The sequence below is a fragment of the Bombina bombina genome, chromosome 1 (assembly GCF_027579735.1).
Source record: "Bombina bombina isolate aBomBom1 chromosome 1, aBomBom1.pri, whole genome shotgun sequence".
Taxonomy (NCBI): Eukaryota; Metazoa; Chordata; class Amphibia; order Anura; family Bombinatoridae; genus Bombina; species Bombina bombina.
This window is the reverse complement of record NC_069499.1, coordinates 1,238,455,475-1,238,473,717: the sequence shown is the minus strand read 5'-3', so window position 1 is coordinate 1,238,473,717 and position 18,243 is coordinate 1,238,455,475. Positions and strand designations below refer to the sequence as shown.

Genomic DNA, 18,243 nt, shown 5'->3' with positions numbered 1-18,243 from the left:
CAATCTCCCGTCTTCTTCATATGTTTGGGCTTTGGGGTAGACGGCAAGACGGAAGCCTTTTCTTATGAAGAAAAACATCCAAGCCCAGCTAAATTTAGCAAAAACACATCTGAAGTGTCCCAAAAGCATGTGAGAAAAGGTGTTATGATCTCATGAAACCAAGGTTTAACTTTTTGGCAATAATTCCAAAAGATATGTTTGGCGCAAAAACAACACTGCATATCACCAAAAGAACACCATACCCACAGTGAAACATGGTGATGGCAGCATCATGCTTTGGGGCTGTTTTTCTTCAGCTGGAACTGGGGCCTTATTCAAGGTAGAGGGAATTATGAACAGTTCCAAATACCAGTCAATATTGGCACAAAACCTTCAGGCTTCTGCTAGAAAGCTGAACATGAAGAGGAACTTCATCTTTCAGCATGACAACGACCCAAAGCATAAATCCAAATCAACAAAGGAATGGCTTTGCCAGAAGAAGATTAAAGTTTTGGAATGGCCCAGACCTGAATCCAATCGAAAATCTGTGGGGTGATCTGAAGAAGGCTGTGACAGATTTGGAGTGTTTTTGCAAAGAAGAGTGGGCAAATCTTGCCAAGTCAATATGTGCCATGCTGATAGACTCATACCCCAAAAGACTGAGTGCTGTAATAAAATCAAAAGTTGCTTCAACAAAGTATTAGTTTAAGGGTGTGCACACTTATGCAACCATATTATTTTATTTTTACTTCCCTTCACCTAAAAGATTTCAGTTTGTTTTTCAATTGAGTTGCATAGTTTATAGGTCACATTAAAGGTGGACAAAGTTCTGAAATGATTTATCTTTGTCTCATTTTTATACATCACAGAAACCTGCCATTTTGACAGTGGTGTGTAGACTTTTTATATCCACTGTAAGTATATGACTTTAGCAGTCTGGTAGGGGGCAGTTTATGCCTTTTTTTTTTTTAGAAGGCCTATCACAGTTTGGCCAAAATCTCTGGTTTCTAAACATAATTTCCAAGGATTACTGGATAGGTTTCAAATCGAAGCCTTTTCAAGGAAAGGATCTTCTGTCTCACATTCTAAAAGACTTTCCAAATTTTATTAGCTGTAGTTTAAGTTTTGGAAGGCCAAGTATTTTTTTATTATTCTTTTCCATTATTCCCAAGAAAGAGGTAATTTTTGGATCAGTTCTGGACTTAATTACTTTATCCAAATTTCTCAGAGTTCCTACTTTCAAAATGGTAGCAATCTAGGCAATTTGTACCCCTTATTCAACAGATGGGTTGGAAATTTAGTGTAGTTCTGATCATTAGAGCTGTAGCTTATATCCACTATCAAGAGGGGACTTGCAGTTCCTTTGCAATGAAGGAAATCTCAAGGTTTTGTGACTAACAGATTTTTTTTTTCTATAATTTGCATCTCTGGAAATAAATATTGAATGCTTTCTCCTTCAAGTATCTTTATTATGGAGCAATGGGGCCTCTTAAACATAGACCTAATGACTTCTGTTTTCAAGAGTTCATAGTTCAAATGGAATAGAGCATTCTTCATTAATCTGGCTGCTCCAGTCAGGCCCTGCAGAACTTGGTTTGCAAATCTGATTCAGATCTCAAGGTTTCTCCAATCATCAAGATTTCAAGTCTCTCATCTTGATGGATTAGAGATTTGTATACCTATTTTAGGCACATTTTTGCATGTGAGCTGTTTATATCGCTTTGCAGATTCTCGGTACATTACACTATAATCCTCAAAGAAAGCCCCATATGGATTGTGTGATTTATCTCCAAAGTGGGCAAGTTTTTGATTCAAAAGTTGTTGTTTTTTTTTTTTAATTTTCAAGATATTTTATTAATATAACTAACAATACAAACATTTGTAAGAACACAAAACATAGAATTATATCATCATACACACTATTTTAGGTCATATCCTAAGCAACATTGTCCTATAATAATGATCTCCGGTACTACTGGCAGAGATTAAAGCAAGCAGTCCACGTACTAAAGAAAACCATATATGTTAATCATTACAATAGTGTTTACATAGACGGCATAACTTATCTGTAGATCTACATTATTCACAATGTCACCTTGTTAAAGTTACCTGACAACCAGTCTAGCCTGATCTAAATATTAAGAAAAATCATAACAGTGAGATGTGTGTATCAAATAAAGGCTAAGATACCTGACAAAAACTGTACAGAGTCAGTACCCACAGCCTCGTCTCCATGGGGGGGGGGGGTGGAGGAAAGGGGGGGGCGGGAAGATAGAGTGGACTGGACATAGCGATTCCTTTTTCAAGGCTCATCCAAGTAATAGAGGGAATGGTTTAGTCAGTATCACCCCTCTCCAGGGACTCTAGATAGTGTCCCAGTACAGATTCTCCTTATCCAAGGCAGTATAGAAACTCCGTTCATTTAAGAGAAATATTTTATGGTCTCCACTACAGCTGAAATCCCTGGGGGTGCAGATTGTTGCCATGCTCTCGCTATACAGTTTCATCGCTGCAAACACAAATATGGTCAATTTAGTACGGGACTTCAGAGTATTAGTGGGGAAAATATGAAATAGGGCAATTTCTTGTCTCCGCGGTATGGTGAGCCCTATTTCTTCACATATTTGAAAGATCTGTCTCCAACATGGCTCTAAAACTGTGCAACTCCACCAAATATGAAGGTCGGAGCCCTTCTCTCCACAATTTAGCCAACAAAGGGGTGGGAGGTCTAGGAACATCTGTGTTAATCTAGCTGGAGTATAGTACCATCATAGGAGAATTTTCATGTTGGACTCTAGAGTTTGTGCAGTGTAGGGTTTTTTTTTGTAAGTGTGATGGCATGTTGAAGCTCTGTATCTGTAATGGTAGTGTTTAAGTCATACTCCCATGATCTAAGTTGCCAAATCCTCTGAGTTGCAGGAAGTTAAAATCATTGAGTAATGCTGTGAGAGGGTTTTTGGGAGTTTAGTTACGGTTTTCCAAGATTTTTCCCAGTTAGTCAGCGGGCACCAGTTGTCTCTGGGGAATCTCCATGAGAGTAGTAGGTTATACATTCTTGTGTACTCAGAGGAACCACGAGGGGGGGGGGGTCGTGAACCAAAGAGTCAGTGTTACCTGGTTAGGGCAACGCATTAGGGGTATATAGGTGTGAGACTGTTTTTAGGTTCCACTGTCTCCATTGGGTACTATGAGTGTCAGGTAAACCGGCGAGGAGTCCCTGAACCGAATGAACTGGGGAAGGATGTGGCGCTACTTCTGAGTGGTGTCTCAGCGACTGCCAAATCTGCAAATTACCCAGGGGGATAGCATTTTTAATCTGCATATCTTCCAGACAGTATGTCGGGATCCACGGAAGATCAACCAAATCAAGTCCTATTGGTAATTCTGCACTTTCAGTATCTTTCCATCTTTGTGGCTCTCCTTTATCTGACCAAGCTGTAATATGAGTCAAGCGAGCAGCTAGCTTCATAGTAAAAGTGGATATTGGGCATAGCTATCCCCCCCCCCCCCCCCTGGCAAAAACGTTTTTGTAGAATTTTCCCCGCTATTCTAGGTCTAGAAGGACCCCACATGTACTTCTTAAAAATTGACTGGAATTTATTGAGCATCGATTTGGGGAGGTTAATGGGTAGACATCTAAAATAGTATAAAACCTTGGGTAGAATTTACATTTCTAACGAAGCCACGCAGCCCAGCCAAGAGACTTTACAAAACTGCTAGATTCCTGGCACTTCTGTGATCTCCTGAATGAGGAGATTATAGTTTTTGTCTCTACCGAGTTTGAGGTCCGGGCCCAAATGGAGTCCCAAATGTCTCAACGTGCCTGAAGACCATTAAAAATCGTAATTTGTCTGTAAGATCTCTAGCTCAAGCATAGGCAATGAGTAGTGCTTCAGTTTTGGCAAAGTTAATTTTATAGTAACTGCATTTGCTAAAATCATTGATGATGTCAAATACTGCCGGCAAGGAGTGGGTTAGTCAGGAAAAGAGTGTTGTCAGCAAAGAGGGCAATGTTTTCCCCTCTCCGACTAAGCATCACCCCCTAGACTTGAGGGGAACTATGGATAGCTTGAGCTAAAGGTTCAATGGCAAGAGTGAAAATTAGAGGCGACAGGGGTGTCTAGTTCCGTTGGTTATAGAAAATTCAGATGAGGTAAATCCCATTCCCTTTACCACAGCCGAGGGACTCGAGTACAGCGCCTGAATATCAACAATAGTTTCTCTAGGAAACCAAAATCTCTCCAGAGCCAGCCACAGGTAGTCCCACCTGACCCTGTCAAACGCCTTTTCGGCATCAAGCAACAGGGCCAGCATGGAACGTCCCCGTCTGGAAGACTGAAAGAATGTTTAATACCTTCCTGATGTTATCGGGGCCCTCTCTACCAAAAGTAAACCCCACTTGGTCTGGGTGAATAAGGCCAAGAAGAAGTAGACGTAGGTGATTAGCCCATAGTTTGGCATATAATTTAGCGTCCAAGTTTATCAGGGAAATATGTCTATAACTACTACATTGGGTAGTCTTTTTACAGGCCTATCATGACCCTAATATATCTCTCTCCTTCAGACTAATTTGAAATATATTCCTGCCCCAAAACTAACTGAAAATACAAGGATTTTCACTCAGCTGTTGAAACTGTCATTTGCAAGCAACAGACTAATTTGAAATATATTCCTTCCCCAAAACTCCCAGAAAATACAAGGATTTTCACTCAGCTGTTGAAACTGCCATTTGCAAGCAAAAGGTAGACTTCTGGAAAACGATTTCTTCATTATATTTTATCTACCAAGTTGTTTTTATTGTATGTGTTTGTATATTTAGTGGTTATTTTTATTTTCTTATTTTAAATGTATATTTTACTATGACTTTAAAATCACAGGCTGTGCTAGTCTTAATTTACATACCCTTAGCACATTGCATATTTTATCCACTTTATGTCTGCCCATTATGTTAAGTTAGTTTAAGCAGCTCTGGCCCATATATCTGTCTATTTATTTGTTTAATGGTTTTATTACACCCCCCTGTAATACCTCAGTCTTATCTCTGTAATATTTTGATCTTTTGTTTTTTGCATGAATGACCCTTAGCTCAAATGTCCATAAATGCACCCTCCCTATTCCTTTAAAACACCTTTTACAGGCCTATCATGACCCTAATATATCTCTTTCCTTCAGACTAATTTGAAATATATTCCTGCCCCAAAACTCCTAGAAAATACAAGGATTTTCACTCAGCTGTTGAAACTGCCATTTGCAAGCAACAGGTAGACTTCTGGAAAACGATACCCCACCCACCCCAAGCTCATTTCCTCATTTATAGATAGTCTCCCACACAACTTTCATTCTCCTGAAATGACAGGTGCAATCACTGATCAGCACATCCTTCCATTCACTTAAACCTATATAATACATACCCTCTCTCCCTACAAGTAGCTATATATCACACCTCAATATTATATACTTAATTTTTTTTTATTTTTGTTCTCTATATTTTTGTTTTTGTTTTCATAATCCAAATATGACCATACTGTTATTCGTAATAACCCTTTTCTCACTCCAATTTTGCTCACATCACTACCGCCATAAGCACACACCTCAAACTGGAAAACAAATTATCATTCACCATGGCTTGCTCTGTTGCCGTAACTTATCTGCCGAATACTGGTGGAGAGTTATAAAAAACAGTCCCCCTACCCCCACCTCACAAAATTATAAAGTATCCCATTCCCTTTATGGCCAATCAAAAATGATGTCCAAATTCTTATTCCTTATGTTACTTGCTCTTGCAAATGACGTAGAGTCTAACCCTGGTCCCCCAACGAATTCCATTCCTAGCCTTCTAGCTAAAAAAAGGCCTCTCCTTTGTGCACTGTAACATCCGCAGCTTACTACCAAAAATCAATGCACTGCAAGCATGGTGTTCACATTACAAGACCAAAATCATTGTGATCTCTGAATCCTGGCTAACCGCAAAAATACCTGACTCTGCCATTGCTATACATGGGTATTCATGCCATAGAATTGACAGAGCAAAAAGAGGAGGCGACATTGTAATTTATGTTGACAATTCCATAAAGTTTAGGTGATGTGTAGTATACAGCGCCGAAGGCAGAGGTATTTGTAGTATATAAGGATGTAGGCCACTCTTAGTGGGATAATTAAAAAGATTCTAATTTATTACATGTGAATAGGCTTAAAATAGGATACAGTGATGAATTTAAAAGTCATAAAAGAAAAAAGAAAAATGATGTAAATGTATCTTAGACAGTATATATCATTGACAATGTATGAACAAAAATGATGGATAAATAATGAATAAACAGGTACAATACTAAAGAAACGGGGATTCAGATTGGGTAATGTAATCCCATAAAAATTGTGGTTAAAGTCCAACACAAGTGAAAATCCAGCATAAGAAAAAATCCAGCACAGGAAAAGTCAATGTCAAATGTCAATCAATCCTCAAAAGTTGTGTAGTGTTCATGTGCAATTCCAAATAATGATGGTGATGTAACAAAAAATGTAAAAAATAAAAATAAATTGTGTCAGATAGAAAAGTGACTTGGTGAAAAAAGAAAATTGTGTACACAAAAATTATGTAATAAAAAATATGTTTACATATAAAAACGAAAAAAAGACTGGGGGACTAAACTACACAAAAGCAGGGCCCACCCGACTTGAAATTGGTCATACAACTCAGATATATAACTTGATAGCAAAGTCAAAAGTTAAGCAAAGAGGTGAGTTGGGAGATTATTTGAATGGGGCCTTCACGCATTGGCTCAAATATAAACAACTGGTACACTTGATAGAGAAATCCGAACACAGACAAGCATGGATGAGGCCATTAACACTATTCGAAACACAATGCATGACTAAGGGAACACTTAGACACACATTATCTATAGCTAAACGCATAGTGACTGCTAGTATAGGTTCGGAATTACCATCATATACTCACAACTGGCACAAAGAATTAGAGATTGAACTAGATAGCACTTCTTGGAAGCAAATTTTTCAGTCAACCAAAACTTCATCCACGTCCGCTAGAATCATAGAACTAATTTATAAAATAATGACACGATGGTATCTTACTCCATCACGTCTGCGCAGTATTTATTCCACTGCATCTGATAGATGTTGGAGAGGGTGTGGACTAAAGGGGTCCATGTCACACATATAGTGGAGTTGTCCAAAAATCCGTTCACTATGGGAACAAATTGAATCCCTACTAAAGCACCTATTTGCCCCCAATTTCATACTGAAACAAACTATGGTTCCACTAAATTTACCAATTCCAAAAATCTGCCGAATTCGTCAGCGCTTATTTCAGTTTATCCTAAACTCAGCCAAAACAGTAATAGCACGAAACTGGAAAAACCCCACAGCCCCCACAATACAAGAATGGCTACACCATTTTGAAGAAACACTTGTATTAGAAGAGTATGGATATTTTAGAACCCAAAGATTAGAGATGTTTTTAGATATTAAATTTTATTGGGACACAATAAAACAACAACACTTTAACAGTTAAGAGGAGATACAAGGGCCCAGAGTTATTGGGGTGAAGGGGTTTTCCTTCCCTCCCCCCCCCATGTCTTAGCTCCCTTACTCTTAGAACCTCCAGAAAGAAAGTATGATGTAATCCTGGTAATATAAGTGATAATTGACAAAGGATTGATGATAGAAGACAAATGATAAATGATGTCTGCTGACAGCTGAATTTACAGACGAAAATTTTTATGTACATGACTCTCTTTTATGTTTATGTTTTGTTTTATTGGATATAATGTTGGAAAATCAATAAAAATTATTTAAAAAAAAAAAAAAAAAAAACGAAAAAAAGAAACACAATCAGACCAAAAACAAAAAACCAAGTGGTGGTGATTCCTCCAATAGGGTCCTGTGGTGCTCTGGTTTCTTTATTAAAAAAACAGTTGCAAAAGTATTAAAAAATCCTAGAAAGAACAGATAAAAAACATAGTGTAGATGTACAAAAAACATAAAATCCAATAGAAATATGCTTACCAATTGTCGACGTGTTTCGGCCTAAATAAGGCCTTTTTCAAGAGGCCTTTTTCCATAAAGTTCACCCCCTTACAAAGATCTATCTCTCCTGCCACCTTTGATTTCCTTTCTGGCACAATTGAGATCCTGTGCAGTAAATCAATCATTGTTGCAGGAATCTACCGTCCACCTAGCTCCCCTATGCATTCCCTTTCTGACATAGCCCATCTCCTTAGTGAAACCATAGCGCAAACCCCAAAAAGTGAAATTTTGGTCTTTGGAGATTTTAATATTGATTGGCTGTATCCTAAAAACAATAGTTATTGCTCACCATTTAAGACTTTGCAGCTAACGCAATTAATTTCCTCCCCAACTCACATAAACATTTAAAAGCCATAACCACACCCTCCTCGATTGGATTCTCTCCACTTCCCCTGGCCGAATCCAAGAGGCAGGTGTTCTCCCTAACAGTTTCAGTGACCACTGCTTAGTATACTGCGTGCGCAAAATAAGGGCTACTAAATCCTCTCCCAAGGTTAAAATCACCAGGTCCTTCAAAAAATGTAATCTTCAATCATTTCTAAATGACATCAAGAACCTCCCCTGGCACAGATTAAACCTAATCCCAGATTTAGACTCTGCAGTTGAATTCCTTCAGTCCGAACTCCTACAAGTTTGGAATTTGCATACCCCGCTGCGTAAGGTGAGAGTAAAAGGAGCGCATATGAATTGGATCACAGCTGACCTCATTCAAATGTACCAATTTCGGGATTCATTGTGGTCAAAGTTCAAGCATACTGGCTCTATGAACGATCACTGTGTATATAGAAAATGGCGAAATATGTGCACTAAACAAACAAAATTGGCCAAGGCCCAATATTTCTGTGAAAATCTGAAAAATAACATATCAAACCCTAGAAAGTTTTGGAAAGTCATAAATAACTTACACACTCCCCCAATCCACTCCCAACCCTCCACTGTCAAAGTGGATAACCAAACCCTGCAACTTCCCTTAGAAGTAGCAAATGCCTTTAACAATTATTTTGCCGGATGCTCCACCACCCTGATTGACAAACTAATAAATGACACGCATCCTGAAACTACAAATGTGGATCAGGCCCCACTAAATCTACAAAGACCAAATATAGATAAGTTCAATTTTAGACCTGTACCCATCAATGTCGTTAAGAAACACCTTAATAATCTAAAAATGAAAAACTAGTCTGGACCTGATCAAATCCCACCAATGCTGTTGAAGCTCAGCGCGTCAGCAATTGCTAAACCTGTCACAACCCTAATTAACAAATCCTTGGTGTCTGGGTACATACCCAAACTTTGAAAGACTGCAAGAGTAGTGCCTATCCATAAAAGTGGTGAGTTAACTATGGTTACTAACTATCGCCCAATATCATTGCTCCCAGTATTGTCAAAAATCTTAGAAAAATGCGTCCATACGCAACTATGTGAGTATTACCAACAATCTAGCTATATGACCCCTGTTCAATCGGGTTTTCGCCCGAATCACTCAACTACAACTGCCCTCCTAACAGTTTGCAATGACATCCAAACTGGCATGGAACAAGGAGACCTAACTGGAGCTATTTTTCTTGATTTTGCAAAGGCCTTTGACACAGTAGACCACAACATACTACTGCTCAAACTAAAAAAAACTCAGGTATTTTTTATCGTCCGCTAACCTGGTTTCGATCATATGTATCGGATCGATCACAGTATGTCTCCATTTCTGACAGTGACTCCCTCCCTCTCCCAGTCACGTGTGGTGTTCCCCAAGGTTCTATTCTCGGCCCCCTACTATTCACATTCTTTATAAATGATCTGCCAAATGTCTGCAAATCCTCAACTGTACACATTTACGCAGACGACACGGTAATCTATGCCAACAAACCCGATCTGCCGCAGCTTGAGGCAGTGCTCCAAGACCAGTTCACAGAGGTAGAAAAGTGGATCTCAAAAAACAAACTCTTCCTAAACACTGACAAAACTGTCTCAATGATCTTTGGAACGGTACCTAAATTACCAAACTACAAAAGTCCCATCCACGCATTAAAACAAAATCAAATGGCACACTGACCACAGTCCACTCTTTCAAATACTTGGGTATGTTGTTAAACACCAATCTATCTTTTGGCCTCCACATAGAAAAATTTGCATCTAAACTCTATCCAAAACTAGGTGCCCTGTAAAGAACCAAATCCTGCCTCAGCCCTACAGTAAAGGAAAAGATTGTACAGCAAATGCTGATGCTAATCATGGATTATGGAGACGTAGTATATGCACCTGCACCACAAACTCACCTTAATACACTGTATAACTCGTTCTGCCGCTTTGTGCTACAATGTAACTACAGGACCCACCATTGTGACATGCTAAAAGAACTGTCACTGGAATCCAGACGCACCCTCAACTACAACTGCCCTCCTAACAGTTTGCAATGACATCCAAACTGGCATGGAACAAGGAGACCTAACTGGAGCTATTTTTCTTGATTTTGCAAAGGCCTTTGACACAGTAGACCACAACATACTACTGCTCAAACTAAAAAAAACTCAGGTATTTTTTATCGTCCGCTAACCTGGTTTCGATCATATGTATCGGATCGATCACAGTATGTCTCCATTTCTGACAGTGACTCCCTCCCTCTCCCAGTCACGTGTGGTGTTCCCCAAGGTTCTATTCTCAGCCCCCTACTATTCACATTCTTTATAAATGATCTGCCAAATGTCTGCAAATCCTCAACTGTACACATTTACGCAGACGACACGGTAATCTATGCCAACAAACCCGATCTGCCGCAGCTTGAGGCAGTGCTCCAAGACCAGTTCACAGAGGTAGAAAAGTGGATCTCAAAAAACAAACTCTTCCTAAACACTGACAAAACTGTCTCAATGATCTTTGGAACGGTACCTAAATTACCAAACTACAAAAGTCCCATCCACGCATTAAAACAAAATCAAATGGCACACTGACCACAGTCCACTCTTTCAAATACTTGGGTATGTTGTTAAACACCAATCTATCTTTTGGCCTCCACATAGAAAAATTTGCATCTAAACTCTATCCAAAACTAGGTGCCCTGTAAAGAACCAAATCCTGCCTCAGCCCTACAGTAAAGGAAAAGATTGTACAGCAAATGCTGATGCTAATCATGGATTATGGAGACGTAGTATATGCACCTGCACCACAAACTCACCTTAATACACTGTATAACTCGTTCTGCCGCTTTGTGCTACAATGTAACTACAGGACCCACCATTGTGACATGCTAAAAGAACTGTCACTGGAATCCAGACGCACCCTCCATCTTTCCTGCCTTGTGTTTAAGAGCCTTTCTGGGAAGCTCCCACCCTACCTGAGCAGAATGCTCTCTCAGGCTGTTCCCACCTCCCATAACCTCTGATCCAGTAGCAGTACATTATTTAGTCTGCCTCCATACAAAAAGAAAGCAGCTCGATCCTACTTTTCCTACAGAGCACCACAATTATGGAACGACCTCCCACACACTTTAAAACCTTCCCCAAGTCTAAAATCCTTTAATAGATCCCTCTCTGCATATCTCAAAACAGAATGCATCTGTCATGGTTGTTTTTAAATTTCCTACCTGTTCTATGTTAAATTCTCCATATGTTATGTATTAATATTGTTTTTGTATTATTGTACCCTATTGTATCAATGCAATGTTTTGTGGACCCAGGACATCCTTGAAAACGAGAGAAATCTCAATGTATCTTTCCTGGTAAAATATTTTATATTTAAGTAATTTTTATAAATAAGGGTCCTTATCTGGTTTTGGGATAGTAAGGATGGTAGCTTGTGGGAACTCTTTTCTAAGCGATCCTTGCTCTCTTGCTTCCGAAAAAACCTTCAGAAGGATCGGACTTAATTCAGTCTGAAAGATCTTTTAGAAGGCTGCTGAATAGCCATCAGAACCCGGGGCTTTATTATTGTGCATTTGTTTGATGAATGAAGCGAGTTCCGCTAGAGTGAAAGGTGTTATCAGCTCCTCCTTTGCCGAATCTGGGAGTGCCGGGAGATCCATTTTGGACAGGAATGATGTTATAGTTTGTAACGAGGACTCAGACTCAAGCATAGTTGGTTTGAGATTGTATAGACTTGAATAATAGTCTGCAAAAGCTTCTCCAATATCTTTAGGAGAAGTGACTGATATTTCTCCTCGATTGATAGCTAAAATTCTAGCTGCCGCTGTTCTCCTTTTTAGCTTACGAACCAGAAGAGCGGATGCTTTGTTCCCCTGATAGTACATCCGTTGTTTAAAATGGACAGAAGCTCCTCTTACTCTTTCTAGCTCCTATTCAGCAATTTGGTCACGCAGCTCCTTGATGTCAATGTCTAATTGGGAGGATGGGGAAGATTTATTTAAAGATTCCTTTGTTCGTAAAGCGGAAACCAGAAGGCCCAACAGGATATTTCGTTTGGATCTCAAAGATGCTTGTTTCTGTATGCACAGACCTCTGATATAAGTTTTGAGAGCTGCCCATACAGTTTGATGAGACATGTTGGGCTGCTCATTTAGTGCTAGGAACTCCACTATAGATTTTTGAAGGGAGGTTTTAAATCCCTTATCCTGGTATAGATGTTTTGGGAGTTTCCACGTAGGTCTAGGTGCTCTAGTCAAATCCGTGGCAGGAGAAAAAAGCAACACATCATGATCAGACCATGAGCACACCCGGATTGAGGAGTTAGACTCTATTGAGAATCCAGGAGTCAATGAGAAAATAGTCTAGCTGAGAATATGTGTTGTGGGGTCTGGAGAAAAAAGTGTAGTCTTTAACATTTGGGTGGAGCGAACGCAAAATGTATAAATTATGTTGTGTAATATGGGAGCAGAATTTGGCTGCAGTGTTGATTGTGTAACTATCTATGACTTTACCTTTCTGTACTTTTTTGTCTACCGATGGGTCCCAGACCATATTAAAGTCCCCCCCCCCCCCCCCAGGACCACCGTGCCTACCTTTATCGGCTCAACCCTGGAGAGAATACCCTTTAGGAAACCAGGTTGAGAGAGGTTAGGGGCATATATATTAACCAATGTAAATAAGGAGCCATGTAGCTTACAGATCAAAATTAAGTATCTGCCCTGATCATCAGTTTCCTGATGTATAAGTTCAAATCCAACTGACTTATGCATTAAAACTGCAACCCCCCTTGAGTTCTCTTCAAAGGAAGAGTGGAGTAGCGTTGGATAGTCGGAGGATCTGAATGGGTCAGGCCGAGAGGTAGGCCAGTGTGTCTCTTGTAGGAAGACTACATGGGCTTTTAGGGTTTTCATATAGTTAGTCAGCAGGCTTCTTTTAGTTGGGGAGTTTAAGCCTTTTATGTTGAGAGTGGCAAACATTATAATCTCACAAGGGTCTGCCATCTTGCACATAGAGGCTAAGAAGGAAGGATATGTGGGAGGTGGAACAAGTGAAAAAGGGTTTAGGGGGTTAGGGAGAAAGGGAAATGGGAGAACAATTAGTACTCACCCCGCCTGGACACAATGCAAGGATCAGGAGTCTCCCAAAGTACTACAATCCTGTTGGTGAGCAGATAGGTGTAGGGTGATAGTCCTGTATGTATAGTGGGTAGGTAAACAGAAAAATCTGGTTATCATGGACCAAAGTTCAATTACCTAAACAATAAATGGCAAACAGTTGACTCTGGTTATAAATTGTATATTTTACAGTGAATACGTAGTTGTCAGGTTTACTAAAAAAAAAATCTAAGGAAAAGATTATAGAAGGGGTGGTCTAAACTACCACCTAGAGAAGAGGTACACTTGTAATGGAGAGTGTCCTCTTCGATCCCCGTGATAAGGGATAATACAATCTGTATCTTTTCGAGAAGGGGGGGGGGAGAGAATCTTATGTTACAGAATTGGTACCACAAAAGGTGAACTGGCACTGTGTAGGGGGGGGAGAGGAGGGGAAAATGAACATGAAAATAAGAACTTTATACCAAGTGTAGGAACATAGCACAACCAATAGCTATAACTTGACTTATTTGTGAATAAAATGTTAGACTGAGTGTGGGGTGTCCGAAACTCTGTTGATTAGTAGTGGTACTACTCCCCAGGCAAGTTGTCTTCACTAGACTATGACGGAGAAGGGTATGAGAGATATGACCCGCTGAAACCAGGTTCAGCGGGAAATGAGGGGGAGAGTGCTCTCGCTAGTGATGGTGTTGAAGTCCTTTCTGGCATTAAGTTTTATTGCTACTTGGTTCTGCTGTCAGCAATATCACTGTCTGCTGATGTTGTATAATGATATAGTGAAAAGTCCTAGTAAATAGTATATGCAGTGGAGGCCATGGGGCCTATTTATTATGGTGCGAGCGGACATGATCCGATATAGTGGAACATGTCCGCTGCACATTGATAAATGCCAGAAGCATACACTGTCAGCATTTATCATTGCACTAGCAGTTCTTGTGAACTGCTGGTGCAATTCCGCCCCCTGCAACCCGATCGGGTTGATTTCTGTCCGCTGCCTCAGAGCAGGCGGACAGGTTATGGAGCTGCAGTCTTTAGACCGCTGCTTCATATCTTCTGTTTCCGGCGAGCCTTCAGTGTTGACTCGTTGCTATGGCCATTGCCATAGACGCAGACGGTGCTTCAGAGCGTGCGGCGATGACGTCATCGCCACACGCTGCTTCTCTATCCTGGATGCCGCTCCCCTGTACACCTGAGTGTCCTTGGCGCGAATCGCCGCCTATGTAAGTACCTGCAGTGCTTACATGTACTGCCCAAGTATAGGTGTTACTTATTGTTACTGTATGCTGGACTGTTATATTGTTGCTGACCTCTGCTTGTCTGACCACTCTGCCTGCCTAAACCCTAACTGCTGGATTGATATACTGTTGCTGAACTCTGCTTGTCTGACCATTCTATTGGTTTACCCCTGAACTGTTATACTGTTGGATTTCCCTTTTGTTGCTTACTCCTGCCTGTTCCTGGTCCTTCTATTGCTTTACCCTGTACTGCTATACTGCCAGATTTCCTTCCTATTGTCGCTAAGGACTGCCCTGCCTACTGTGAGTACTGCTTACCTCATTTTTCAAACTTTCTCTGCTCTGGGATATTTCCTATCACTCCACTTGACGCCGGGATAAGAAGACTACTGGCTAAGTTTGGTTTTGATAGAGGAATATCCCGCGAGCATTACAACCACTCACTGGTACCTCGATGCGACCGTATGTGCTCTCGGTGTATGCCACTAGTATGGGCTGTCAGCGTACACAGTGCAGCTTTCTGGTCAGTGGCATTGCCAGTCGGCAGGCTCCTTTATATCTGGGTGGTGTGTGTGTGTGTGTGTGTGTGTATGTATATGTGTGTGTATATGTGTGTGTGTGTGTGTATGTATATATATGTATATATATATATATATATATATATATATATATATATATATATAATTGTTATGATCTCCTTTATATGTGATTTTCATCAAACAATCCCTCAAATCAGGCCATAATGATCGAAAGCTCTCCACTCTTCCTAGATTATTTAAGAAGTCTCACCAGTACTTTTAGGTCCCTTTTTTTAAAAGAATTTTACAAAGGTACATTTTAGCTTGAGAGCTGTTTATCTAGCTATGCAAGTTCTGTATGTGATGGAGAAACATAGATTGCAGTATAATGCTCAAACCCTACCACCCTAAAGATTTAGAATGATTTCTCTATGACAGTGAATTTTTGATTATCATGCCGTATGTACTGGCCTTTGCATATACAGAGAAAGAAGATAATGCGGTCTTTGTGTATAGAAAGAGAAATAATACTGGGCTTGCTCTCCCTGGAGCATTAGCCCATTAAAAAGGAATGTTCTTGAGAACAATGGGTTGTGGTTTCAATAAGCTATTTAAAATACAAATATAAACCTAAAGGAGCAATACTGCCTGACATCCAGTACTCTGCAGCTTCTATATCAAGCCATAAGCAACATATTAAGGTGAAAATAAATTTACAGTAGTGCTCCTTTTAAGACCTGGGTTGGTTCCATGGCATCTGATGATATTACAGATCACTTTAGATAGAGAGAACTCCTATGGCTCCTAATACAACCTCCAAAATAAACTTTAAACTTGTTCCCAAAGAGTAACATGGGTGGATGCCCTAAGATCCAAAAGCTCTATATAAAAAATTTAAAAAAATAAAAACACAGAAATAACTTATCACAAGATATCAGAAATGGAAGAATTTTGTTTTTATTTTTTTTAAATGGAAACATGCTTTCTATCAGAAGATGCATAAGTAAAAGTGTATACTATAAAATAAAGCACTTTCCTAAACGAAAGTTACTAAATGATGGATAAGATCACAAACCCATTTGTACACTCTAAAGTTTAAGATTTACAACAAATGATATAACGACAAATGTGTTACATCAAATAAAGCTAATGGTAAGGCTTAAAGAAACTATCACAAGCAAGAGCTGTATCATAGATATGATCAACAGACTGAAAACTTATATAAGCAGAGATCACCTATCCAAAGGATGTGAGTTTGGAAGGAATAGCAATGTGCCCAGTATTGCACGACAATATGTTCCCATTTGCAAAGCAGTATAATACTATTATAATCTAGAAGAGATATTATTATTAATATTTCAAGCATCTGATTATAATGCAAGCAATGTCATATTTGAAAACCTGGTCTTTAAATTGGTTTGATAGAAAATGTCCTATCTAATGTTAAAACAGAATTCTCCTAAATAATGACTATCTTCGTCATTGTTAGGAATTCTTGCTTCTTGTGAAATTTGGAAAAAATGCGCTAGTTTATTATTTATTTATTTTTTCAGGAGAATGAACCATGCAGGTTGAAATGAGAGTGCTTACCAAAAAGTACCAAGACACAATGGTTTCTGTTCTATATTTTGATTTAAAAATGCCTTTTACCTGATATAAATTCTGGATGTAATTTTAAGAATTTATATTATGTGTGTGTGTAATAATAATAAAAAAAAATATATATATATATATATATACACACTGTATATGTGTGTATGTATATATATATGTGTGTGTGTGTATATGTATGTATGTATGTATATGTGTGTATATATATATATATATATATATATATATATATATATATATATATATATATATATATATATATATATATACACGTGTGTATCTCTCTATATGTCTTTTTGTTACAGTTTGCTTATTTTCTTTCTGTTTGTATATTTTTCTTTCAGTATGAAGACAATAGAGCAAAAAGCCGTGCCAAATCCGAGCAGATGAAACAGAGGCTTATAGATGCTCAGAAAGAGGCGGAAATCTAAAACTGGCTCCTGGGAGAGCAATGTATAAGGTCCATACTTGCCAACCTTGAGAGAACATGGTTTATCTCTGGGACATCAACTGTTATAAGCTATTTATTGAACTCTTAAATAATTTTAGTTTTTTTTCTTCTTTAGAACACTTTGACTCTACCTACAAGATCCTGTTAAATATTTCCAGAAAAATGTTTTTTCCTTGAAAATGTGCATGAAATGAAAACACATCACAATTTAACAACTTACTTCCTTTTCAAGGGCATTTTAAAATTGGTTTACTATGGCTTACTCATCAAGTTTAATTTGTTCAGATGTTTCTGAAACTCTTAGGTAAATAAAAAAAATTGCGTTAACTGGTTTTATATTCAGTGTGTGATCATTGTAAAATAAAGATCTATTGGGTGAAATGTTGTTGTTTTTTAAATTGTGATAGAATATTTGTAGGTAAAATAATTGTAGTAGAGATGAGTTAAAATGGAAAGTAACAGTATTATATTTGCAACAATTCACACATTTCTAATGTTTTATGATGGTATTCAGCACCAATAAAACACTTTTTTTGAAAATATAATGCTTTAAATAGGCACAAATTAAATCAAAGTCTACTTTTCTAAACTTTAGCAAACTATGACAAGTGCGCTTCTACTTATTCAAGCGTGTGGCTCTGGCTCTGTTTCGTGGGCCTGTTCCTGTTACCCTGGGGTATAAATATGAGGTTGCACGCAAGTTTGTCAATTATCATCATAGGTATAATCAAAAAGGTTTCATCTGAAAGGCGATAGCTGCAGCAGATCTGGTAACATTTACAAATACCAGTAAGCACAAGGGCAATAATAATAATAATGTTTGAAGTCTGAAACAGTTGTAAATTTGCCACGAATAAGACTGATGTACTTGTGGGACGATTTATCAACCCCTTCGCCCATCTACAGCTGCAGCTTCTCACAAGAGAACCTGCA

General features: G+C 38.8%; 1 protein-coding gene across 2 annotated transcripts in view; it reads left to right on the top strand.

Moving 5' to 3' along the window:
• The window catches only part of CMC2 (C-X9-C motif containing 2), a 117,720-nt gene extending 100,029 nt beyond the window's left edge, over positions 1-17,691 (top strand). For both annotated transcript variants that reach the window (XM_053700601.1, XM_053700604.1), the window contains one exon: positions 17,204-17,691. In XM_053700601.1, coding sequence (XP_053556576.1) covers positions 17,204-17,290 — 87 coding nt within the window. In that variant the 3' untranslated portion in view covers positions 17,291-17,691. The remainder of the gene's footprint in view (positions 1-17,203) is intronic.
• Positions 17,692-18,243: the final 552 nt, after the last annotated feature.